The following is a 27,860-nucleotide window of genomic DNA, read 5'->3' as shown; positions in this document are numbered from 1 at the left end:
TTGTACGGTCTGTGTCTGTGCATGGCCGTTTGGAGGAGGATGGGCAGGGGAGGGCTTCAATGGCTGGGAGGGTGTAGATGGGCTGGAGTAAGTCTTAACAGAGATTTCGGCAGTTGGAACCCAAGCACAGTACCGGGTAAAGCTTTGGATTCTCGCCCAGAAATAGCTAAGAAGAAAAAAAAAAAAAAAATTTAAATTGAATCAGGTTGGGCAGACTAAATGGACCATTCGGGTCTTTATCTGCCGTCATCTACTATGTTACTATGTTACTAAGTGCGCAAATCCTTAAAGTTACTACCATCATAAACCAAGACACAATGAGACGAAAGCCAGGGAAACCACAAGGGGACAGACCTGAATAAAACCATCTAAGCCAGAAAATAATAACAAATGGAAATTGATACGAAACCAGGTTGTATATGCATCAAAAGTGCATAAAAGACCAAGCTGGAAATGTTAGTTTCTGCCTCATGCTAACAGTTTGCTGAGAGATGGAAAGCAAGGTTTTAACACAAATTTTAAATTTAGCATAATAAATTTCTGGCCATTTATAGCATGTACTCTACCTTCTATTTGGATGAAACGTTCCGCCATGGTGACAGTAACTGCATATCCATCTTTTTGTGCTATTCCTCTTTCCAAGTCTTTCCAATTCCTGTGCTTTTCCTTCTTATGGATCAGAAACAACAGGGTTTCCGTGGAACTGCTTTTGTTCAGTTGCAGTTATCGCCCATGCTAGTTGAGTTTTTGAATAGGCCTGAGCCACCTTCAGAGCCCCTTTGAGGATGATATTAGGGTATTCCTGGATCCATTGCTATATTGATGGGCTGAGGCTAATTATAAAATATTATCATTATTATTAAAATAACTTGCTATACTGCCTGTACCAAATACAAGGATCTGAGTGGTTTACACACTAAAACAATAACAAACATGGAAAGGAACTACAATTAATGAAAGAACAAATCAATGATAAAAACAAAAAGACTGTGGATGTGGATGTTCTGAAAGAAGATTTATTATTTGCTCTTCAAAGTAAAAATATAAAAGTATACCGTATTTTCACGCAGATAACGCGCACCCGTGTAAAACGCGCACACGGGTATAGCGCGCAGAAACCACGATTTTATGTACAAAAACTTTTGTATACCGCGCTCATGGTCGGGTTGGGCCCATGTGCCTCAGGCCGCGCCCCCAGGTGGGACCTAAGGCTCCAGGGCCTATTCTGATTGGCCCACGCGCCTTAGGCCCCACCAGTAGGCGGAGCTTTGGGACGGATGGGCCAATCCGGCCTCATTCCGTCGTTGGCTGCCTGCCGGACAGGCGGGTTTGGCTCCCGTCTGTCCGGCCAACTACCAAAGGTGCGGGGAAGGGGGGGGGGGGGGGGTCGGCCAGGGGGGTCGCGGGTTGGCTGGGGGGCGGTCGGAGGTTCTTGGGGGGGGCGGTCATTGGAGGGAGGGGGGTTTGCGTCGAGGGCAGGAGGGCCTGGGATCCCTCCTGCCCGTAATGTAGTGCGGGGTGGGGGTAGGGGGTCGCCGTGGCCAGGAGGGTTTGGGCTCCCTCCTGGCCCGATATTGTCGGGGAGTTGGGGAGTCGGCCAGGCAAGAGGGCTTGGGCTCCCTCTTGCTCTGATCGTGGATGCGGGTGCGGGTGGGAGCGCGTGCGAGCGGTCGTTCGGGGTGGGGGTGTGAGCGGTCCTGCTGGGGGGGGTGAATCGGGCGTCGGGCGGGGTGAGAACTATGTAAAAAAATTTTTGTATACCGCGCTCATGCGTATAACGCGCGAGGGGTATGCGCGGTAGGTAAAAACGCATATAACGCGCGCGTTATATGCGTGAAAATACGGTACTTATAAGTCTAAAAATATAGTACACATGTGATTGTCCAACCCTACATGGTCTGTATTTCATTGAACACGCCTTCCTCAGGGATCCGGATGATATAGGGTACACAGATAAAAGTATGGACTAAAAACAGTGTGCGTATCTTTGAGCAGATAATCGAGGTGGCTCTGAAACAAAGTGTCGCAAAAAAACCATTTATTACAGACTTAAAAACAGCTTATAGACTTTCAGGCCAATCCAGAAGAATGTGACAAGCAAACAAATCTTACATAATACCATCAAAATCAGGGGTGCCCACACTTTTTTGGCTTGCGAGCTACTTTTAAAATGACCAAGTCAAAATGATCTACCAACAATAAAATTTTTTAAAAACACAAAGCATATTGTACGCAGAGAAAATGTTAATTATCATTTATATTTGGGGGGTTTTCCAGAGGACAAGGCAGATGACTTTAAAATATGCAATCTTATAATATCAATGGCAAATATTTATCGATTAGGTTTTTTACCAGCCCTATTTATCATATAAATATATAACCAAGGAGCTGGATTATAATACCGAAGGTATCAATATTATGTTTACATTTAACTTGAGAAGGACGCCTCAGCCCCACCACTCCACCACTAGCATATCTCAAAGAAGCGGGAAATTTACATGGTGCATCATCATTGGCTGCCCGTCTTATATGCTGTTGTTAATAATTCACTGCTTAGTATATTTCCACAATTGGTAAACTTCAATAATATATATAAATATGAGTGTTAAAGAACTTTAATACTTAGCTTGATCACAGCCAAACCTGGGAGTCTGACCCGACATGTTTCGCACATTCTAGTGCTGTCTCAAGGGTCTCCCTATAAAAATAACTAAACAAAGGAATCTGTAGTAATATGTTTAAAATATGCAATGTCACCTCAGTAACAACTATACAAAAATAGACAAATATACCCCCTCCCTTTTACTAAACCGCTTTAGCGGTTTTTAGAGCAGGGAGCTGCACTAAATGCCCCACGCTGCTCCCGATGCTCATAGGCTTCCTGCGCTAAAAAACATTATCACGGTTTAGTAAAAGGGGGGCCATAGTGCAAAATATAGACAGCACATATAAATTCTCAAAACGGACACATTTTGAACACTAAATTGAAAATAAAATAATTTTTCCTACCTTTTTGTCTGGTGATTTCATGAGTCTCGGGTTGCACTGCCTTCTTCTGTAAATCCAATATTTCTTGGTAAATGCTCCGATGCCCATAGGGATTGAATAGGCATTGGAGCATTTGCCGCACAGCTTTGTAAAAGAGGCCCAAAGAAATCTAACCTCAGGGAGATAGAAGCCTCCTTGCAAACTGTTTAAAGTCTTAACATAAATCCAGTCATTTCTGCATGTGACTTCCAATTAAATCTTCTAGGTTAATGCAGATGAATGAAACTGCTAAAGAAAATAAATGCTGTACTGTTACATACTGCCATATGTGCAGCAAATTAAATTTCCTTTTGTGATCTGCCAACCCCCATGCAGTTCAAGCAGCAAGATGACTGGAGTGGCGCCAAGCAGCTAGGCAGCAGTCAAAGACTCCAGCGCAGGTCAATGGGAGCGTTATTTATGATTGACAATAACCTAGCACACAGTGTGGCAGCAGAGCAGTACATGAGTTGGCTGAGGTAAAAAGGAAGTCTACTGTCAAGTTCTTACTCTTGCCTTGGAGGAAGGATTTCTGCCATGGGGTCATTTCCATGAATACCATTCAGAATCTGAAAATAAAAAAGACAGTGGTCTTCCAAGGTTCACAGCATATATCAGCTTCCAAAGACTCCAGTTTTCTCAAGCACCTTTCTGGATGCTAGAACTGTAAAGAACTGGAATTCTTTGGTTATAACGAAGACACATGGGATCTCTCGGAGAGAGAAAGAGATAATGGTTACTGCGGATGGTCAGACTAGATGGGCAATTTGGCCTTTATCTGCCATCGTGTTTCTATGTTTCTATAACCATAAAGCTCTATGACATCACAATGCGGTTATAAAGAGCTTTAGCCTATAGGAAGAAGAGATGCAAATGTTAAGAGCCTTAGCCAATAGGGAGAGGAGGATATAATGGATGCTTGCAGATGGGCAGACTAGATGGGCCATTTGGCCTTTATCTGCCATCATGTTTCTACGTTTCTAATACTGCTAAACTTGCAGTCTCTAGTTTTCAGATATGATGGAAATCTTCATTAAAATTGCACTTGATGCAATTTGATTTTATTATGCCATTTCAGTTTTGTAATCTAATGATAGGGAAATAAACATTAACGTTTTTAGAGGTAAGGGTTTCAATCATTGCTGAAAATAAAACTAGCAGTCTAAGGTAATTAAAAAATTATCATCATGCCTGGGAAATATTCATTAGTTCATAAAATGTAAAATATAGGAAATGCAGCACATCTGACAGTGTGTAGAAGCTGGGTCTAAAGCTTTATCCAATTCCTGTTCACATCAGAAAAAAATATTCCTGTGACTATCTGATGCATAAGAAAGTGGGAGATTTGCCAAAGTGTGATAAGCAGTTAACATGGAAATTAGTACCTGCAAGTTTCCAAATTTTATTTAAATTTTGATATACCACTTATAAAAATTGTCTAAGCGGTGTACAAGGTCATAATAATTAAAATCAAGGGGGAACATAATTAGACAATTACAGACGTAAGTGACGTAATGAAACAAGAGGGATGGGGAGAGAAGTACAATTTGCGATAAGAGAGAGAGACATTAAAGGTCAATACAGAAGGAGGGTGGTGTACAGAGGTTAGGAGAGGCCTGGAGCGGTGGCGCCCACCCCCTCTCCCTTGCTCTCCTTCCCCGCCCCCACGCCACACTCGTGCCCTCCCTTCCCCGTACCTCTTTAAATATTCACCAGCGCGGGCAGCTTCTCCTGCCTGCTGCTTGCGCAGGCGTTTGCTTTCCCTCTGATGTCACTTCCTGGCCCCACAACCTGGAAGTGATTTCAGAAGGCAGCCAGGCCAGCGTGAGCAGCAGGCCTGAGAACCTGCTCACACTGGAGAAAATTTAAAGAGGTACCGGGGGAGAGCGAGCAGGGCATTGGCGCCCAAAGTGGTTCCCCCGCCCCCTCTTACTACATCACTAGTAACAACACAGTAACTTAACACATATAGGATAGTTCTATAAGGAACCACCTAGATGTATTTGGCATGTACACACATAAATACCAGTATTCTAGTTATGGAAATGGAGTAGATTTCATACTAGTCACAGAAGGAAGGCTCTGATTCTATAAATGTCACCTAATTTTAGGCGCTGTAGAGCACTATTGTCAGTCATCTACTAGGCACCATTTATAGAATCATGCCTAACGGTACCTAAGCAGTCATAGGCACTGATAGGCACTGAAAGCTTAGGCGCAGTCCCATTTATGCCAGGGTTTTCTTGGCCTAAAAGAGTGCGCCTAAATAAGGTTCCTACCAACACCTAAATCAAACCACATTCAGAATCTGCCCCTAGCCCTGTCTACTTTCTGGTAGATGCTTCAGGGTAGAAATGTACCTCAAAGTGGTAAGCGCCTACTGACTTAGGCACTTACCAGCTAATTATTTTTTAATTGTTTTTTAATAGTACTTTTCAATTATTAGTGCAGATTAATCCTACTTGAATAACCAAGTTAGGTGCCTAGATTGTCTAGGTATGCTGATCTAGGCAACTAACTTTTGGCATCTTTTATAGAATCAGCGCCAAAGGGTTTATGAACAACTTGATAAACTAAAAGTGGACAGAGCCATAATGCTGGATGATATGCATCCCAGAATACTGAGGAAGCTCAAAGAGGTTCTAATGAGTACACTTAAAGATTTGTTTAATAGATCCTTAGAGATGAGAGGTTCTGCAGGATTGGAGGTCGGTGGATGTGGTCCATCTTTGCAAAATGGTGACAAGAACTGGGAAACCACAGGCCAGTAAGCCTCACTTTGGTGACCAGAAAAGATATGGAAACACTGCTCAAGAAAAGGATATTGAAGTTCCTGGAATCCAATAGGTTGCAAGATCCAAGACATTTATTTATTTTATTTAAAACATTTTTAATTCGCCTTTATCCAAGGCGGCTCACAAACTTCCATACATAATAAGATGAACATTTTAAAAGGAGACATATATCAAGTAGAGGAAGATGCAGAGTCACAATATTATTATTATTTTTTTTTAATTAGGATTTTATATACCGCCTATCAAGGTTATCTAAGCGGTTTTTACAATCAGGTACTCAAGCATTTTCCCTCTCTGTCCCGGTGGGCTCACAATCTATTTAACATACCTGGGGCTATGGAGGATTAAGTGGCTTGCCCAGGGTCACAAGGAGCAGCGCGGGGTTTGAACCCACAACCCCAGGGTGCTGAGGCTGTAGATCCAACCACTGCGCCACACACTCCTCATATCATCACAAATTCAGCAGGACCATGTCTGGGCAATTATCAAGTAACATCTTTCTTCGATTTAGCACACAGCTTTCCAAGAAAAGCATAACTCAAAAAATTTATATACAGTGTTCCCCCGGTCATTTGTGATTCGCTGTTCGCGGTCCTGGTCATTTGAGGATTTTCCAACCGCGAATGACTGGCCAGGAGAGGGCAGCCGGAGCAGCAGGAGAGAGCAGCTGGAGCGCCAGCAAGTGAAGGAAATCACTCGCGGTATACTCTGACCGCCTCTTCCTGACTTTAGTGCAGGAAGAGGCGGTCAGAGCATACCGCGAGTGATTTCCTTCACTCGCTGGCGCTCCGGCTGCCCTCTCCTGCCTCTCTGGCTGCCCTCTCCTATCTCCCCTGCTAAAAACCGTATTCACAGTTTTTCAGCATTCACTGGGGTTCCTGGAACGGAACCCCCGCGAATATCGGGGGAGTACTGTATTCACTTACAGAAAGCTTGGACAAACAGATGGGTTTTAAGCAACTTCCTGAACTGCATAAGATTTCCACAAAAACGTAACATTTCGGACAAAGCATTCCACATCAATAGTCCGGCTATAGAGAAACAGGAACTCTTTGTTCGTACATAATGATTTGACCAAAGGAAATTTGTGTCAAACAAAACTGACATTTAAATACTTCAAAGTTATTAATATACGTACAAACAGATCTTAGAGGGTATTTTGGAACAGTCACTTAGGGAAGAGAGTAAGAAGGGGCCTACTTAGACTCTATTTCATAAAGATGCCTAAAATTATTTATTGTAAGCCGCATAGAATTGTATGATATGCGGCCTATAAATATTTGAATAAATAAGGAATGCCTACTGTTCTTTAAAAAATGCTAGCATAAGTTGCAAAACCCACTGGTGTAAACGTCCAAACCAGAATTTATCAAGTATGTCTTTTCTTTTTCTCAACCGATCGACTTATGAGAAGCTCAAACTTGAATTTTGTTTCTCCACCAGTTAAAGGATGTCAATTTAAAAGACATCATCAACATCTCTTCTCTTATCAGGCAGCATTATGGGGTAAAGACCTGAAACAATTACTCATGCTTGCGAATACTTATGGGGAATTTAGGAGAAACCTAAAAACATATTTGTTCCTAAAGTCCACTGAACAATCTTTCCCCACAATAACTGACCGCTAAATCTTAACTCTGTTAGTACTACTCAATCTGTAACTTTTGAATTATTGTAAACCGCATAGAACTTCACGGTCCTGCGGTATATAAACTGTTATTTTTATTATTATTATTATAAATTATAGCATAACAAAGAAAAATCCAACAGGTCTGCAGTGAAGGGAGAATAAAACCAAAAAAAATTACAGAAAGGAATGTACAAGGTACAGGAACTTTTATTAAAAATCACTAAAGAGTTGTATTCCAAAAAAATAGTAACATAGTAACATAGTAGATGACGGCAGATAAAGACCCGAATGGTCCATCCAGTCTGCCCAACCTGATTCAATTTAAAATTTTTTTATTTTTTCTTCTTAGCTATTTCTGGGCAAGAATCTAAAGCTTTACCCGGTACTGTGCTTGGGTTCCAACTGCCGAATGGCTCTCATACACACAGAGATCGGATCCAACACAGTCCGTATTGTGGAGAAACACTCCTTCCTCAGGGGTCCAAGTTGTGCTGTGCTACATTAATGGAGAACCATATGGAGTACAGCGATGTTGTATAAAATCCTTAAGATTTGTGGATTGCAGGAAATACTTATGTAATACTGATGCAAGGTGTGAATACTGGATGCAAAAATGAAATTGTAGCATTTCATAATCTATATTCATATTTATGTTTATTACAATTTGATATTCCACGACAAATTGCATCTAAAAGTAAATTGCATATGAAATAAAAATAAAAAGGAACTCCATAATATATAGAAAAGACCTAAACTCATTCATATCCAAGACACAGTCATGATCTAATCTCACAACAACAAAAAATCCACACCCCCCACCCCCTCCCCCGGGCAAGGTATGCACCATAATTTCAAAGCTCGTACTTAAAAGTTGTTCAGTCTTCGAGACAGAAACACATATAAATGACTAAAATACCCAAAAGTGGGCACATATGTTACCACTTAAAGTACATGCCCTTGTAAAATTACCAGCTTAATGGAAAATTCAAAAGGTGCTAACATTTATGCATGCACTGACATGCAACAAACTGATCTTGAGCACTGAGCAAACACGCAAGGTCGGTTTGTTCTTACTGAGTCCAGTGAAGTGAACACAATTGTTCTAATGGTTCATTCTTCCTTCACGCAGTTCCTTTGGATGGACATGAGAAAAATAGTATTGGTGACTGCTAAAAAAAAAAAAAATCAGAGGGTCCAGTGGTAAAAAGTGGTCTTAGCATTCCCTCACTTGAGTATTTCCTAAGCACTAAGGCCATTTGTGCCACTGAGGTAAAACAGTTCAAATAAAAGAACTGTCTTCTCATTCAAATTGGTAACCAAACTTCAGGATTGCAACCGTCACGTTTGAAAGTCACTCAGAGGTATAGAGTTCTTCAAGAAGAGAGTTGCGCCCTCTAGTGATGAACCAAAGTATATTTTTCAGTCGTTGCAACTTTATTAGTTCTGGTTACGCTCCAAGTTTGATTACAAAAGTAAATAAATAAATAAATGTCTTTACAGTCTTTCAAACATTTGTATGAAAATACTTTGTTTTTTCTTATCTTTACAAATCTTTTCAAATGAACATCGCTCTGTGAGAAAATTGAGAGCAGCTTGATAATTCAGTTTATAACAGGTTCGGGGTCTCTACTGTACTCTTTTAAACCAGACAGCTGATGCTATGTTTTCTCTGACAGTTTAAATTCACAGCACCGACAGCGTTCTTTTGACGATGTTACCACATCGCAAACTTGAAGCATTCTATCAGCATTGAAAAGGTTTTTCAATTTACATACAATAGGGTCTCCTGAAGAAGGAATTGAAACGGGGCCACGTAGAGACCCCGAACCTGTTATAAACTGAATTATCAAGCTGCTCTCAATTTTCTCACAGAGCGATGTTCATTTGAAAAGATTTGTAAAGATAAGAAAAAACAAAGTATTTTCATACAAGTGTTTGAAAGACTGTAAAGACATTTATTTATTTATTTACTTTTGTAATCAAACTTGGAGCGTAACCAGAATAAAGTTGCAACGACTGAAAAATATACTTTGGTTCATCACTAGAGGGCGCAACTCTCTTCTTGAAGAACTCTATACCTCTGAGTGACTTTCAAACGTGACGGTTGCAATCCTGAAGTTTGGTTATCAATTTGAATGAGAAGACAGTTCTTTTATTTGAACTCTAATATTTTTCTGACTTCCACTAATATTTAACTATTAGTACCCCAGTGACATTATAAAGAAATTATACTGAGGTAAAACAGCCAGTTTCTGAATTTTTCAATAATGGTCATGCGTAATGTTCACATTAGCATTTGAGTCCCTACCGCAACTATTTTGTAGGCAGTAGGAACTCATGTGCTAAACCTTTGCTAAGTGGCTGATGTGCGCAATGTAGCTGCACTATCCAATTAGCACAGGTAAATCCCACTCTCCACCCCCAGATATAATTTATAGTTTATGCGCGATTTCTGTGTAGGATTGTATGGTCAGGAAAAAAAAGGCATCTTCAGTGTATAGAAAGTTTAAGTTCAAGACTAATGCTGGGTGTGTAGCCTTGGAACGTATATGGGCGCATGATAAGGGGGAAACAGTTGATGGCGAGGAATGGCTGCTCTTTTGGACAAAGGTTTGCAGTAGAGAATGACACGGGGACAAATTTGTCACCGTCCCCACAGGAACTCAATTTCCCTATCCCATTCCCATGAATTTTGTCATTGTCTCTGTCCCTTCCCCATTCCTCTAAGCTCTGCCTTATCCACACAAGCCTCAAACACATGATTTTAAAGTTTGAGGCTTGTGCAGATGAGGGCAGAGCTTAGGCATTGGTGGAACGAGGTATTATGACATCACAATCTGAGCTCTAGAATGTTACTACTTATGATTTTAAAGTGTTTGAGACTTGTACGGATGAGGCCAGAGCTTGCAGGAATGGGGCAGGGATGGGAAAATGAATTCTCGCGGGAATGGGGAAAAATTTGTCCCCGTGTCATTCTCTAGTTTACAGACCAGCTCTTTCTGCTCCTGTAACCCAATCTCTTTCTTTATGTAGCTCACCAAGCACTTTGGAGACCATTTAAAGTGTCTAAGTTATCGAGGGGAGGAAATAACAAGTGTTGGCTGTGTCATTTGGAGGTGGAAACTTTTAAACATAAGTTATATACTTGTATTAATGTGTGGCATTTTTGGAATTGCGTGTAGACAACAATCGAAAATATTTTTCATTTTAAAATGCCTCTTCCCTATAAGCTTTATAGTCTTGATCTGTGGCCTTACCAAAACTTTTAGGCAAATCTGAAGCCAAGTTGTTCAATATATTAATAGGTCTTGCAATATAACATATTTTATCTGAATAGAAGAATAATTCTGTATTATCTGAGGTTGCATGGTGGAATGTTTGCTTAGTGCATAAATATGAAAAGTAGCTGCTCTAAAGAAATGTAACAATACAGTTTCATAAGATATGGGGATTATTAGATTTACATTGTCAACCTGCTAAATAATTGAGAACCTGACCTTTGGGATGTTTAAATGGGAGGGTATGGAGGTTTTATTGTATTACTGTATGTTAATGCTAATGCAGCTGTTTAAAATGTAATAAACAGTTTGAACAAGGTAATTTATAGTTTATTTATAGTCTGCTTTTAATAAGGCAGATCACAGAATCACATCCATACCAAACATACATATAAAATCATACAGCAAAACATTTCATCTTAGGGCCACACTATTCAATTTTCATCACCCATACTTCCTTTCACAAAATAAATGCTTTTTCAGCAGTCTTCTAAAGATACTTAAATCTTCTTGCTGCCTTGTATAGGCCGGCAGTCTGTTCCATTCTGCAGGGCCTGCATATGAGAAAACACTTACTCTAGTTGTTTGAAGTCTCAATTCTTTTCTTGTTGGTATGTGGAGTGTGTGGCGCAGTGGTTGGATCTACAGCCTCAGCACCCTGGGGTTGTGGGTTCAAACCCCGTGCTGCTCCTTGTGACCCTGGGCAAGTCACTTAATCCTCCATAGCCCCAGGTACGTTAGCTAGATTGTGAGCCCACCGGGACAGATAGGGAAAATGCTTGAGTACCTGATTGTAAAAACCGCTTAGATAACCTTGATAGGCGGTATATAAAATCCTAATAAAACTTGAAAACATAAACTGCAGTGCACCGCAGAGCGCAACTTTTAAAGCAATACATAAGGTGAAATACAATCAATCAAATATTTTGGAGCCAACTGAAGTATACTTAGATAACACCCCCACCCCCTTTTACAAAACCATAGTGCAGTTTTTAGCGCCGGCCTTAGCGGTAACAGCTCTGACGCGCATTGGAGCTTTTACCGCCGTGGCTGGCGCTGAAATCCACGCTACAGTTTTGTAAAAGGGAGAGGGGATAAGTTAGTAACAGCAATTTATATCGCACTCTATATTCCATTTTAAGCCAATATAGTGAAATATAATATTCTGACACATGATTGCATTTTCTTACCCTAAAAAGGGCTTGAATGATGGAATTCTGGGTGACCTGTAGAGCATGCGTTGCTGTTGAAGAATTACCTAACAGCACCAGGTTACAATACTCAAGACTAGATAGTACAACCGCCTGAAGAACACGCTTTTAATCATTCCAGGAAAGATACAATCGAAGATTGACTGAGTCGTTGAATGTATTATTGTGTCATTGGAGGAATAAAGATCTTCATATTATCAGATGAATTGGAGGACACTATGTTAGTGCACATCATTCTGATCTGGAAAATTCCATTCTGGTTCTGGTACATTTGTGGTTTTGTTTTCCCCTGTTTTTTTTTTTCTTCTTGATATACCGACCATCACATGTATCTGGACGGTTTACAATATTAAAAATTTGAAAAATCTAATAAAATTTAAGATTTAATTAAAATAAAATAAGAGGAGGGTAAAACTAAAACTATGACAAATTAAGACTCGTTAGAGACGAAAGATACTGGGGATAGGGAAGTTTTAATTACAATATGTAAATAAAAATAAAAAGGAAGGATAGAGGGATAGGGGATAACGAGAGGAAGACAGGGATGGTGCTTCTTAAAAACAGGAAATTGTCAGCCCTTCCTTTCTGGCAGGAGCTCGATTGGACGAAGGGAAGTAAAAGTGAAGTGCAGTTTGAACTTAATGGTACCCTCTCTCAGCTAAAGGGACCTTGTTTTCCTTTATATTTGATTCAAATATTTTGTTAATATCTGTCAATATGCTCGCCATACTTCGTCTTGGATCTAAGCTGAAGTTAAGCTAAATATTTATTTTATTTGACTATTATGTATTTTAATTCTTGAATATTATTTGTTTGCTTTTCTTCAACTTTCTGTACAAGTGGATACTTGATTTGTAAAATTTAAAAATTTGATAAATAAAATTAAAAAAAAAAAAACAGGAAGTTGTGTCAGAGGGAAAGTTTGGGGCTGGTGTGAGCAGCCAGTATGAATTGCTACTCATTGCCTGCAAACAACTGAAGGCTTTAAAAGGTCGGGGTAGGGTTACCAGACGTCCGGGAAAACCCGGACATGTCTTCTTTTTAGAGGACTGTCTGGGCGCTTGGACGGACTTTCTAAAACCCGGTAGCTTGTCCGTGTTTTGGAAAGGCCCGACCTCCTGGCCGCATCTGGAGGGCCTCTGAGCGTGCGCGGATGATGTCACAAGCATCAGCAGACGCTCGGAGGCCCTCCAGTCACGGCCTGGAGGTCAAAAAAGAAAGACGGTGGTTTGTGGGAGCGGGGCTGGAAGCAGAACAGCGCAAGTCTGGAGGCGAAACAAGGCAGGGCCAGGGCGGAATGGGACTGGGCCACGTGTCCGGATTTCTCTGTGGAAAAATCTGGTTGGGGGAGGAGTTGAGAGACTCGATCACCTGTGGAGGAGGAGAGGGAGAGATGCCGGGAGTCTTCAGCTAGTGGGGTTTAGGGATCTCTGCCAGCCATATCATGTGGTCTCACCATGGCCCCGTTGTACAGGGCCATGGTGAGACCTCATCTGGAGTGCTGTGTGCAATTCTGGAGGCCACATTACAGCAAAGATGTGCGCAGAATTGAATCGGTTCAGCGGACGGCCACCAGGATGATCTCGGGGCTCGAGGGTCTCTCGTACGAAGAGAGACTGAACAAATTGCAGCTCTACACTCTCGAGGAACGTAGGGAGAGGGGAGACATGATCGAAACATTTAAGTACCTCAGGGGACGTGTCGAAGTGGAAGATGATATTTTCTTTCTCAAGGGACCCTCGGCCACAAGAAGGCACCCGCTCAAACTCAGGGGCGGAAAATTTCATGGCGACACCAGAAAGTATTTCTTCACAGAGAGAGTGGTTGATCATTGGAACAAGCTTCCAGTGCAGGTGATCGAGGCAGACAGCGTGCCAGACTTTAAGAATAAATGGGATACCCATGTGGGATCCCTACGAGGGTCAAGATAAGGAAATTGGGTCATTAGGGCATAGAGAGGGGGTGGGTAAGCAGAGTGGGCAGACTTGATGGGCTGTAGCCCTTTTCTGCCATCATCTTCTATGTTTCTATGTGTTGTTGCTGCTGGATGGGCCTGTGCCCTCCTGTGACTACACCACTGTTACATGCATTAGCTAAATTTTTCTAAAATGTTTCCAAAGCATGAACATTTTCAAGCATTATCACTTCCTTGGTTCTGTTCTTCTTGTTAGGTTCTTTCTTTTCTTCATAAGCTCTGTGGTAGTTTGTTAGTTTCAGCTTCCAGCTCAAAACTCTCTCTGATGTCTTCAAAATGATAGCTCAGCTAACACCCACTATCTGTTCCTCCTGTGCAAACAGCATCTGCCTATTCTGGTTTCCTGCTACAAGCTGAATTTTCTGAAACTAGACTATCGCCTCTACAACCTTTTTTTTTTTTTTTTTTTTTTGTACTGCTGAAAAGTTTGCTATCCAAAATAACTTTTGAGCTGGCTCATATTTTGGTGCAGGAGAAGCATTGTACGAGAAACAGAAGGAAATGGTACTTTGAATGGCTTGCATTAGAAATATGTTAGGATTCTACTTTCTGTTATACAGTAGCATTATGAGGGCATTTCAGCTGAGGTGTAGATGAATTTTTCTCTCCAATTTCAAAATAAACAGCCAGGTCATTTAATTTATAACATCAACTCAACTTCATATTTTGAATTCAGTTAATTTCTATTAAATCTGTTCAGTATAACCAATTCTGTTATTTCTAACCTAATGCTAGAATACTAATCCAAAAATGCTAAAATGGATTATGAAAATACAAAGTACTCCTACTAATAATTAATTCTAGAGCGATACCAGATGCACGCAGCGCTGTACAGAGTCACAAAGAGTAAAAAAAAAAAAAAAAAACAGTCCCTGCTCGAAAGAGCTTACAATCTAAACAGCAAATCAAGATAATAAACATTTCTAGATTGACATCATCTTGATTATCTTGATCATCAGGCTTAACTTCCAGTATCTCAAGGGAATCCAATATGATAAAGCTGAGAAACAAATTCAGAGGGGAAAATCAGTATGTCAATAAATAAAACCTCAATCTACAAGTATCAGATCCTCAGAAATCCTATTTTCCACACCTGCAGAGACTGCTAGGCAACTGAGTTTGTTGAGAAGTAGTAATACATATGAATCTTTTTCAGAGTTCTCTTCATCTGACATTTCAGGAGACTGAGGTTTCCTAATTCATAAAGTAGAAGAGCCTCAATTTCATCATAATAAAACAGAGAGGGCCTCATTCTATAAACAGTGTCTAATATGGTAGTTGCCTAGGGAAATGGCCACCCTGCGTGACATTCAATTTTAGTCGCCATTTGTAGAATTACACCTAGTGGCGTCTAACTCAAGTAGGTGGTAGGTGTCTACAACTTGGGCACCGGTATATTAGACCAGGGTTTCCATGGCCTAAAACACCAGTGCCTAACTCAACCCATGCCCAAACTCTGCCACTAACAATGCCTAGTTTTCTGGTAGGTGCCTCAGTGTAGACGCCCACATGACGCCTACCAATCCCCCCTTTTATGAAGCTGATTTAGCGTTTTTCATCGTTGGCCACAGCGGTAAAAGTTCTGACACTCATAGGAATTTTAGGACACCTTAACTCCGAGAGGAAATACTTTTCCCATCACCCCTTCGATTAGAATCCTGGGAGTTCACCTTGATAGACAGCTATCTATTACCACTCAGGTGGGCCAAGTTATGCGCAAAGGCTTCATCACACTTTGGAAACTAATATCCGTAAGAAAATTCTTTGAACTTGCACCTTTCCAATTACTAGTCCAATCACTAGTGTTAAGCCTCCAGGACTACTGAGAGTTGCACAACATGATGGTCCTGTTCTTCAAGTCATTCAGCTGTGAATTTCATGTGCTAGACTGTTGTGGCAATTTTCGGTTTGAAGCCTCTCTGACTAGACGATCATGGACTAATGAACTCATGAACTAACCAAGATCCAGTTTGGGATAAAAGTAATCACAATGACTGTAGTATGTGTGTGAAAGTTGGGAATGAGTGTGAGTGTGAGTGATGGGGATTAGGTTCACGGACTAACTTATTCTGATATTTATTAATAAATTAAGTATTGGTAAGTTGTAAAAGTACTGTAATGAAATGAACTGTGGGAGATAAGATTAAGGGCTCCTTTTATCAAGCCGCCCTAGCGGTTTAACGCGCATAATAGCACACGTTAAACCGCCGGCTGCGCTAGCCGCTAACGCCTGCCTTGAGCAGGTGGTAGTTTTTTGGCCAGTGCGGGGGTTAGCGTGCGATTAAAAGTCACGCGTGCTAACCCTGCTAGCGCGGCTTGATAAAAGGAACCCTAAAATTGAATTGATTCAGATAATACTTGTTTGTATTAAATATTTAATAGCTGGTTTTAAGAATTTGGGATATATTTTAGGGATACTGAATAGCATTTTACATTTACCAGCCCAAGTACATCTTGCTAAGCCTAAAGGGATTATTAATGTTGCGATTTAATATCCTGGAAAAAAGCTAAATTTATTTCAATTCTGAAAAAACAAATTCCTTTAAACTTTATGTAACCTGTGATTATAAATAAATATATTTTAGAGCTGTCCTGGGATAGACAAGACCTGACAGTTGGTTTCTTTTAAAGACTGAACTTCCTTTTATCTAGCAAAAGTAATGTTGTAAATGTGCAAGAATTCCCATAGAATGTTTATGCATGAAACTGATTGGCTGGAACAAACCAGGAAGTTGTTTGAGGAGGGCTCCTTTTACGAAGGTGCGCTAGTGTTTTTAGCGCATGCACCGGATTAGAGCGCGCTATAGCGCGCGCTAGCCGAAATACTACTGCCTGCTCAAGAGGAGGCGGTAGCAGCTAGCACGTGTGGCATTTTAGCGCACGCTATTCCGCGCTTTAGGGCCCTAACCCGCCTTCGTAAAAGGAGCCCCTTAGGGTTAAGAAAAAAAAACAACTGACGATCTTGAAGAGAGGGGAGAGTTTGTGAATGAGTGCTCTGTGAGAGAAAGACATTTATTTAGAGAAAGAGTAGTGAAAATAAAGTTGTATAAGAGAGTGAGGTTTAGGTTCATTAGACAGAGAAATATTTATTTTATTTTATGCAGCTAGGCATACAGTATTAGGTTCCTGTGCTTAGGCAGGCATATTCCATAGCTGCACACACTGATAGGGAGATAGTTTCTCTCCTTTTTATTTATTTTAGCATAAGTTTAGGAAGAACAACAAGTGAAAATATACAAAAAAGGAGGAGGAACGGAAATTAAAGCTAGAAGAAAAGCTAAGTGCATGATGATTAAAGAGAGACTTTTTACAAACCCCCAAACTAATTATTTGTGAATATACTTATAATACTGGATCCAGTTAGTTGGATAAATAGGAGACGTACACAGATTTAACATGATGAAATTCTTAAATTGGTTTTAAAGGGTTTTAACATATTTTATTTGAGCAAACAGCAATTAAAGAATCTTTTTGTAATTAAAAAAAAAAACCATCTGTGCTATTTGTAACATTGAGTCTGATTCTCAATTAATTTCAAATTTCACCCCAATCAGGTTCTTCTTGACAAATAACTCAGTCAAGATGTGACTGGTGCTTTTCTCTGTTCAGACCTCACTTGTATACTGTACATCGAGCCTGAGGTAACTTGGGTATACGACTGCATTAAAAATAAAGTAAGGCTGGCGTTATAGAATTACAGACTGAGGCTGGTTACATTTAGAATCTACAATAAATGTCAAGAATCAGGTTCCTGGAGCACGGATGGTGTGATACATCTTTGTATAGTTAAAAGGTACTGACCCAGACTGGCCATTTCTGGAGACAGGACCCTGGGCTCACTGGAACTCAGTCTGCATATTCTGGTGACCTGACTGAAAATGACCCCCCTCAAATGTGGCTAAAAGCATGTAACTTCGTAAAGAAGCCTTTCCATCGCTTAAATCATTTTAGCAGGAGGGGCAAAATAAGGTCACGAGTAGGAGGCAGTGCATGTATTTCATTTTCAAATGTGCATCCACTATTAGTATCGTCCCCTACCCATCCCCCATCCCCACCACCATCATTACAAGTAGCTGGTGCTAAGACCATGGAAATGTAGAACTTGCTCATTTCAAACAGGAAATAATGTAGGCTCTTTATCTCTGAAAATCTGTATAAAGCACATGCATTGAAACCACCTATTACATGGGCTGTTGGGTTATTACCTGCTGTGTTTTCTTTCATCAGCGCCAAGGCCAGAACTTTCTTTTATTCAGCACTGAGAAATAGACCTGAATGCTCTTTTTATTTTCTTTCTTTAAATGTTTATTGATTTGGAATAACACAATGCACAACCACCAGCAATTAACTGTTAACAATAAAACTCATAACAAAATAGACTGTAGCTGTTTGTGTCTGATTTAACACTTTAGCCAACAGCCAGAAATATCCTTTTAACCCTATTTCCTCCTGTTTATATTTCTCAGTACTACCCCTTATTGATGTCCTATATTTCCTTCTACATATTGGCTTTGTAGCTTTCAGGTAATCTACCCTCCCCAGATTCCCTCCTTCCCTAAACCTACCCCCCATGTTGCCCTAAAGTCTGACCCTCCAAAATCCTTCCATCATAGGCTTCAGCTCTGTGGACGCTGTGGGTGTCCAAGCATCCCCAATATTTTTGAGACCTCAGATGACTAAGGCCAGCATGTGGGCTGGGCATCTCTTCCCCTTCTGTCCCTTTCCCTCCCTTCTCCTCACCTTCTTGGCTTCCTTTCAATCTTTTTTTTCAGAGGGGCCCCAGTTCGGCAGCTATTCTCACAAGCTGCCAGCGCTGCCCCTAAGCTTTCCCTGTGTCGCAATCCCCCCTCCTCCCATAATGTAACTTCCTGTTTCTGCCTGGGCAGATCGCAGCAGAGGGATATTTTCAGGACAGTTCTGGCAGCTTCTGAGATTAGATAATAGATTTTGAGAAGAAAGCAGAAAAATGGAAGAAAGTTGAATGTTAAAAGTTAATGCCAAAGATGGATGTAGGGCAGAAAATGAAGAAGAGAAAAACAACAAATAGATAAGAATGCCTTCAATACACAATTAAGAGCACAGACAGAAGGAAGTGCAACCAGAGACTGGGAAAAGATGATTAGAAAAATAAAATCACCAGACAACAAAGGTAGGAAATATGATTTTATTTTCAATTTAGTGATCAAAATGTGTCAGTTTTGAGAATTTATATCTGCTGTCTATATTTCGCACTGTTCAGAAAGAAATTTATTTCTTTCAATTTCTCTGGTGTTGTACTACATGTAGAGTCTGGCATCATAAGGTTTTGTTTGTGTATATTAGTACTTGTAGTTTGTTATCCTGTATTTTCATAGTTCTGCATGTGTGACCATGACCAGGTGTTCTGGTAGGACTGAATGTTGAAAAGCATACAGTGAAGTTTAATTTTGTGGTTAACCATTATGTATTGTTAATAAGATTATATTGTGTGTGTATATATGAAAAATGAATGGAAAAATGGCATTACAATTAATACTATTATTATGGGGGGGAGGGGTCAGGGTCAGGGTGAAGCTTGGGCAGAGTCTGGGGCAAGGCTTTTGAGCACCCCAATCATTTTGAAATGGTGGCTCCTATGCCTTCCATTAATATCTTTTTTAAATTTTCCCCATTCTTCCCCCTCCTCATCATATCTATCGTGTCTTTGTCAGTAAGTTTTTACATCTGTTCAATTGGTCCCAACCTACTACAACACTCCAGTATTGTAGGCTCTACTTTCCTCTTCCAATGTACAGCTGTCTCACATCTGGATTTTGCCAATGCTATCCCCACCAATTTCCTTCCTTCTTTTGTTTGACTACCCCCATCCTGAACAAATATGTTTCTTTACTATCCTCAACAACCCCCAAAAAAAATATTGCGATGCTTGGGCATTTTTCCCCATATGTGTATAAATGATCCCATTTCCTAACATCCTTTTCAACAATCATCCGGCAAATTAGGGCACATATCCTGAGGTCTTGTTAGAGTGAGGAACAACTGATCCAATAGTTTGTAGCCATTTTCCTTAATTGTCACATATATGGATGTTTCCATATGTTCCCAAATATCTCCCTCTATTTCTTTGTATTTAAATCCCTCCCCAAGTCTCTTTCCCATTCATACATGAATTTATATCTTTTAAATCTATCCCCTTGCAAAACCTATAACATTCTGTGATTGTTCCCTTCAATTTCCACAGAAAGATCTATAAGTTCTCTAATGTTTCCTTTTTATCCATTTTCTCCCCTCATATTTCCATCCCTCTCACAAAATGCTGCCCTTGCATCACTCAACAAAAAATCTCAAATGCTGCACCAAGGTACTTAAAAGACACAAGTAAAAGCAGCTAAGCCAGTCGACCATCCCCAGGACAACCTCACTGTTCACATAAATTGCCCCACAGATTCAAAAAAGTTAACAATAACTGATAATGTATAATAAATCAATATATGTTAAACGTACCCTCAGTGTGTGGAGGTAAGCTAAAGGAGAAGCGCCCCATTGTCGAAGTCCGAAGGCGAATGGGGGTGGGGGAACTGAGTCTCTTTGTTTTTTCTTTAAAAAAAAGAAAGAAAGAAAGAACTAAAAGAATAGAAAAAAATGAACGCGCGAGCAGGAAGGCAAGGCAAAAAAGAATGACCGTTCAATGACGCGACTTCTCAGCTCCATGGAAAGCATTGAACTGAGGTGCTTTTATGGTCTCTCATGGGAGGGAGGAATTGCTCTTGGGTGAAACGCATCTCGAACAAGTGCTATCTAGGGCTACTCAACGGGGAAGTTTGGGTAGGTTATATAGGGTTCTTTTGCTTCAAAGAGATCCGGTGAGAGGTTATGTGGCCCATAAGATTTTCTACTTCTGGTATATGACTCCTGCCCGCCTATCAAAAATTTTTTCAGGTTCCTCTGATACTTGATGGAGAAAGTGTGGCCAAAGGGGTATGTTTTGGCATATTTGGTAGACCTGTCCATTGATCACCCCGTTTTGGACCCAATTAATGACACTTTTGGGAGACCTTTTGGGTATTACTTATCCTGCCTTGCCTGATATATGTCTTCTACATGTTAAGCCTTTGGGGGTGTCCTCTCATATACATAAATTTGCAAACTCTTTGTTTGCTGCAGCCAAGTTGGTCTTGGCTCGTAATTGGAAACAAGCCACAATTCCTTCTTTAGACATGGTCTTGGTAAAATTGGATTATATCTGCTTGATGTCTAAACTTTCAGCTTATAAAAATGACAGAGTTACAGCCTTTCATAAAATATGGGACACTTATTTATCATGGCGAACTGAGTCTGGCTAATTTTGATATCTGTTATTTTGCACAGTAAGAACAAGGGCAGGGGACAGGGGAGGGGGGGGTTGAGAGGTTTGGGGGAGTTTATTTTGAATGTATTTTGATCTCTGAGTTTCTATATGTTTTCTTTTGGATCGTATTATGTTGTTATGGATTTACCTGAAGGAACATAAGCAGTGCCTCTGCTGGGTCAGACCAGAGGTCCATCATGCCCAGCAAGCCGCTCACACGGTGGCCCATCAGGTCCAAGACCTGTATAGCAATCCCCTATCTATATCCTTCTATCCCCTTTTCCTTCAGGAAATTATCTAATCTCTTCTTGAACCCCAGTACTCTGTCCTATCACACCCTCTGGAAGCGCATTCCAGGTGTCCACCACCCTTTGGGTGAAGAAGAACTTCCTAGCATTGATTTTGAATCTGTCCCCTTTCAACTTTTCCAAATGCCCTCTCGTTCTTGTAGTTTTCGAAAGTTTGAAGAATTTGTCCCTCTCCACTTTCTCTTTGCCCTTCACGATCTTGTAAGTCTCTATCATGTCCCCTCTAAGTCTTCGTTTTTCTAGGGAAAAGAGCCCCAGTTTCTCTAATCTCTCAGCATATGAAAGGTTTTCCATACCCTTTATCAATCGTGTCGCTCTTTTCTGAACCCTCTCGAGTATCGCCATATCCTTCTTAAGGTACGGCGACCAAAATTGGACACAGTACTCCAGATGCGGGTGCACCATCGCCCAATACAACGGCAGGATAACTTCTTTCATTCTGGTTGTAATACCTTTCTTGATGATACCTAGCATTCTATTCACCTTCTTAGAGGCCGCTGCGCACTGTGCCGACGGCTTCATTGTCTTGTCCACCAGTACCCCCAAGTCCTTTTCTAGGCTACTTTCACCCATTACCAGCCCTCCCATTGTATAGCTGTACATTGGGTTTCTGTTTCCTACATGCAAGTCTTTACATTTCTCTACATTAAACTTCATCTGCCATCTTTTTGCCCAGTCTCCCAGTTTGTTCAGGTCCCTTTGTAAATCTTCACAGTCCTCTTTAGTCCTAACCCCAGTAAATAGTTTTGTGTCGTCTGCGAATTTTATAACTTCGCACTTCGTCCCTGTTTCTAGATCATTTATAAATACATTGAACAACAGCGGTCTGAGTTCCAACCCCTGCGGAACACTACTCGTGACCCTCCTCCAGTTAGAGTAGTGGCCCTTCACTCCCACCCATTGGACTTTAGTCCTTCAACGGGGTTTAAAATTGCATATTTTTTTTTCTGATTTGGCTTGTTTATTTGGTTGTATTAATGCATAAAATAAAAGAAAACTTCAAAAAAAAAAAAACATTGAACTTAGGAGCCGCATGCCTACATCGGACAGGAGGGTACTCGCGCATGCGCGGTGCAGTCGGTCGCAAACTTTCTAAAGTTCTTAAAGCGGTGACGTACTTGGGACCTTCCATGCCGGGGCTCCGTAGATGATGTCACCCACATCCACACGTGAGAATATGCTGCCTGCTTGTCCTGGGATAAAACTATTTACAGTTCATCATTTGGTTTTATTTATTTGAATTTACCGCATTTTTGAAGAAATTCATCCAAGATGGTGTACAGCAGGTATCATTCAACATAAAACTTACAGTTTTGTTAAGAGCATAACAGTAGTAAAAAGACCAAATATAAACATAAATGCAGTGAATAAGGTAGAGTTAAAATCAGTGAACTGAAACTTATTGCCCCCCTCCCCCTCCCCTTTATGAAGCCGCATTAGGCTTTTTTATCAGCGGCCGCAGGGATAAAAGCTCCGACACTCATATAATTCCTATGAGCGTTGGGGCAGAAAGGAGGAGAGCACCCCCCCCAGACAGAATCTGGGGTGTTGTTCCCCCACCTCAACCCCTTTGCTATGCCACTGCCTGTAAAACACCGAAAATACAGCCGCAATAAGGCTTCTTTATCTTGAAGAAATACAGAAGGAGTGTGTGGCGCAGTGGTTGGATCTACAGCCTCAGCACCCTGGGGTTGTGGGTTCAAACCCCGTGCTGCTCCTTGTGACCCTGGGCAAGTCACTCAGTCCTCCATAGCCCCAGGTACGTTAGATAGATTGTGAGCCCACCGGGACAGATAGGGAAAATGCTTGAGTACCTGATTGTAAAAACCGCTTAGATAACCTTGATAGGCGGTATATCAAATCCTAATAAACTTGAAAGAAACTAATGGGGTTTTTTAAATGCACCAAAGCCTATTCGGGTCCTATGGGCTTTGGTGCATTAACAACAGCAGCTTAGCTTCCACAGCTTTGTAAGAGTCCCTCAGTGTGTCGTTCTAGTCTTCATTTCTTCATCTGTCTTGATAGCTGTTTTGGATCAGACAGACGAAGAAATTAAGACTACAACTACACTTTTAGGGCCTCTTTTACAAATCCACGGTAGCGATGACTTCCAGACTGTCTGATCAGACTTCTATAAGAGATTGTTCAATTTGAGACTTTGTTGCTACTGAAGGAATATACTGTAATAAAGTCTCTGAATATTTAAAGACTTCTTTCTAAACTCTATTACGCATTTCCTTTGAGAAATCTGCTTAGTAATTGGAAATTTTAATATTCTTAAATCCGAGTTTCTTGCGGAATTTTTAAACTTTCAATATTTTGACGTAAGATTAATCTATCTTTAGCAAACTGAGATTGATTATCCTGAATCTGGGTGACAACCGTTTCCAACGGTGAGGCTTTAGTAGTATAAACCTCAAGCTGCCTCTTTAAGGGCTCCTTTTACAAAGCTGCGATAGCGGTTTGCTGGCGTAAGTTCTAGCCGCATAGCGCGGGCTTAGCGCGGACTAAAATCCTGCGTGCGCTAAAAATGCTATCGCAGCTTAGTAAAAGGAGGCCTAAATCTCTCCCTTGAGCTGCATTGTCCAGAAAAACATTAACAAAGCAGTACAGTACAGACCATTTGCAGGGCCTCCAGGGGTGTCCAGCGTGGTGATGGGACTAAATCACGCGAGACAACAGCGCACCGACAACTGAGCGCAAGGTTGATGGCGTGCTGAAGAAAAGCACTATTTTAAAGGGCTCCGACGGAGGGTGTGGGGAGGAAACCCCCCACTTTACTTAACAGACATTGTGCTGGCGTTTGGGGGGGTTTGGGGGGTTGTAACCCCCCACATTATACTTAAAACTGAACTTTTTCCCTATAAAACAGGCAAAAAGTTTGGTTTCAAGTATAATGAGGGGGGTTACAACCCCCCACAACGCCAGCGCGATGTCTGTTAAGTAAAATAGGAAAGCCCAGTAGAGCTGCACAAAGGTGGCTTAAGTAGTCTGGGGGGTGGGCTAGTGAACCATAGAGAGGAGAACCCAGGCCCATAAGCTACTCTATTACATTCATGGTGGAAAATGTGAGCTCACCAAAAAAAAAACCCCATAAAAACCCTAGTGTACTGCCATATAGGTGCCACCTGCAGCCATAAAGGCTATTGGGGTTGTAGACAGGTGGGTATAGTGTGTTTTGGGGGCTCACATAAACTATAAGGAAGTTCTGTTGAGATGTTTATGTGGCACCCTTTATATGAAGTTCACAGCAGTGCCCTTTAAGTTTCCCCTCTGCTCTGTTGCCATGTCTGGATGGCCAGTCCATCACAATGCTGGCCCTTCCCGAATCCAAAAGTTCTTGTTCTGGGTGTTTGGGACTTGGACAAATTTTTGGTTGAGAATGTGCTATAAAGATAGATGTAGTGGCAGTCTGGATGATCAAATGCCTGGATGTACATATAGATGATTTTCGGGGAAAAAATAGGTTAGACTTACTTTTCAAGAATAGACATTTTGCCGCTGCTGACTTTAGGTGACTAGCGCCCTACTTCCAAATCGAACTTAGACTTTTTTAAATTATGCCCATCCACATATATAGTTCACATATAGTAGACTCCTTTTGTTCCTTGTAATGTATGATCATTATTGTTAATTAATTTTATGGGGTGTTATGTATGGTTTTATATAATGCACTCAGAATGATGGAGGGTGGAGGATATGGAAAACAAACCAAGGAAACCCAGTGGTAGGTCAACTAAGCCATTGTTTATAAAGGACAGTCTCATCCAGTACAGTTGTTATCCTTGAATGTTATTCATCCACCCAAGACTCAATCAACAACTCTACATCAGTGACCCAAAATACCTTCTAGCAATTTTACCATCAGTCCTTCCCTCCCCCCCCCCCCCCCCCACATCGGCAAGGCCTGACTGCCTATAAATCAAATTAATCCTAACTTAGGCCCCCTTTTACTAAGCTGCACAACCTAAGGCCGCAAGGCAAATGCTCCAATGCCCAATCAATTCCTCTGGGCGTCGGAACACTTACCGCGCCGGCCCTCACTGTCAGGCTTAGTAAAATGAAGGGTTAAAAAAAAAAAACTTAACAGAATACTCAGACTAGGAGACCTTGTATGTGCCTTCAGATTTCAAATCACAATTTAATCATACAACGTGTCCCAAACACAATCTAAAGTGTAGCCAGAATGTGAAAAGGTTCATCAGACATTAGATCAAATCATTATCTTGCATAATATAAAATTTCGAGCCAAAACACAGTTCTGGCAGTCAATATGCAATTAAAATCACACTACTAAAAGCTGTTGAAACTTCAGGAACATATTTGCAATAAATTTGGGGATTAAATTAAAGGTTTCCAATTCAACAGCTGGTGGTTTCTAAACATTAGATCACTAATCTTACGATCAAACTTGAAAAAAATATTCAGTCAAAAAAGGACAGCCAACATAAGATTGTTGATAACTCTTTTTCCTGAAAATTATTGCTAAAAAATTGTACAAAAAATAATAAACGACCTTCATTAACTCCCCTTCCCCCCCCCCCCCATTTTTATAAAATCATAGTGTGGTTTTTAAGCGCCAGCCGTGGCAGTAACAGCTCTGAAGCATAGGCACGCACTAAAATCCTCTAGCACAGCTTGATAAAAGAGGAGATTAAAATGGTAGTAATTATATTTTAATGAATCAATTGGTAGGTTGGTTTTTTTTTGTTTTTTTCATTCATGTTGAGATATCAGTATTCAAAGTTTTTGAAAATATCTCCTACTAGAACGAATCTAAACTACTCTTATTAGAATTCCATTCAGGCATGACAAATCTGGGTTAGTGATGTAGTCATATGAGGGTTATTTTAAAAGGCATTTCTGTGGGTAAATGAGCATTTTAAACACAGAAATTGCTTTATTATTGTTCCCAAGACTACAGGTGCTTAAGAGTACAGTACTCCCCCGATATTCGTGGGGGTTCCGTTCCAGGAACCCCCTCGAATCTTGAAAAACCGTGAATACGATTTTTCATGGGGGAGACTGCAGAGGGCAGCAGGAGAGAGCAGCCGGAGCGCCGGCGAGTGCAGGAAATCACTCGCGGTATGCTCCGACCGCCTCTTCCTGCACTAAGTCGGGCCTTATCCAATCAGGAGCTGCGTGTCAAAGCAGCTCCTGATTGGATAAGGTCTGACTTAGTGCAGGGAGAGGAAGTCAGAGCATACCACGAGTGATTTCCTGCACTCGCCAGCGCTCCGGCTGCTCTCTCCTGCCTCTCCCGTTGCCCTCTCCTTGTTGGCGGTTCGCGGTTGGAAAATACTGCGAAAGACCGGGACCGCGAACCACCGACCGCGAACCACCGGGGGAATACTGTACAGCCATTTTACTAATATGTTTATCTGGTATGGGCAAAAGTGCCCTCTGGAGGTAGGGCTATGGCTGATGCATTTTATGCATTTTCTTGCCACCTACAACTAGCAGCTCCTTATAGAATTATTCACTTATCCCCAAATTCTATATATGGTGCTTAATGGTGTGTGTGTGTGCATTGGTGCCCATAGCTGATGTAAGCACACAATTGATTAATTGGCGCTAATTGGCAGTTATCACCTCACAATTAGAAGTTACTCGTGCAACTCAAAAAGTGTGATTCTGTAAAAAGAGTGTGCCAGTTGAAAAATAGGCATGACCAGGGGCATATCGGGGTGTTTCTAAAAGCTAAGCGCATTGTTATAGAATATGCCTGATTTGTGCAGGTATTTAGATTCCAGGCATTTAGGCCTGGTTTTAGCTGACCTAAATGCCTGTTCCTAAGTTAGAAACCACAAGAAGCAGTAAGGTCTAATAGACCTTTAGAGTGACCCGCTCTGTCTCCAGCACTTGAGCACCACAATTTCAATATAACAATATCGGAATAATAGTATAGAAAGGATTCTCAGTGTGAGGTAAAAGCGAAGGGAGAAGATTCTCCAGTGCTTACACACACTAGTGAAGATTAATTAACCGCCACCTGCACACCATCATTGAAACCTTTCTGTGTGCTCAAATTACATTACATTAGGGATTTCTATTCCGCCATTACACAAAAAATACAGCCATGCCTCCTGTGACCTCAACCATTGCCCCTCATATCTCCTTACCACCTCTAGTATAAAGTTCCGCACCATAACTCTACAATGGATCCAATTCACGCTCACAGAGGGCACATTCCCTGTCAACCTCAGCGAAATTGTCATCACCCCAATCCAAAAAGACCCAAAGGCACCACAAAATCTCCCTTCCAACTATAGACCTATAGCCTCAATTCCGCTATATGTCAAAATCACA

At 41.1% G+C, this 27,860-nt stretch overlaps 1 protein-coding gene across 4 annotated transcripts in view; it reads left to right on the top strand.

Moving 5' to 3' along the window:
- The window catches only part of SLC9A9 (solute carrier family 9 member A9), a 463,721-nt gene that overhangs the window by 420,390 nt on the left and 15,471 nt on the right, over positions 1-27,860 (top strand). The window contains exon 15 of one of the 4 annotated variants that reach the window (XM_033958488.1): positions 11,930-11,951. The exons of the other annotated variants lie outside the window; for them this stretch is intronic. Coding sequence (XP_033814379.1) covers positions 11,930-11,936 — 7 coding nt within the window. The 3' untranslated portion in view covers positions 11,937-11,951. Of the gene's footprint in view, positions 1-11,929; positions 11,952-27,860 lie in introns of those variants that run through there. 4 annotated transcript variants of the gene reach the window in all.

The sequence above is a fragment of the Geotrypetes seraphini genome, chromosome 9 (genome assembly GCF_902459505.1).
Source record: "Geotrypetes seraphini chromosome 9, aGeoSer1.1, whole genome shotgun sequence".
NCBI classification, from domain to species: Eukaryota; Metazoa; Chordata; class Amphibia; order Gymnophiona; family Dermophiidae; genus Geotrypetes; species Geotrypetes seraphini.
Note: the sequence above shows the minus strand (reverse complement) of the source record. Positions and strands in the feature narration are given on the sequence as shown.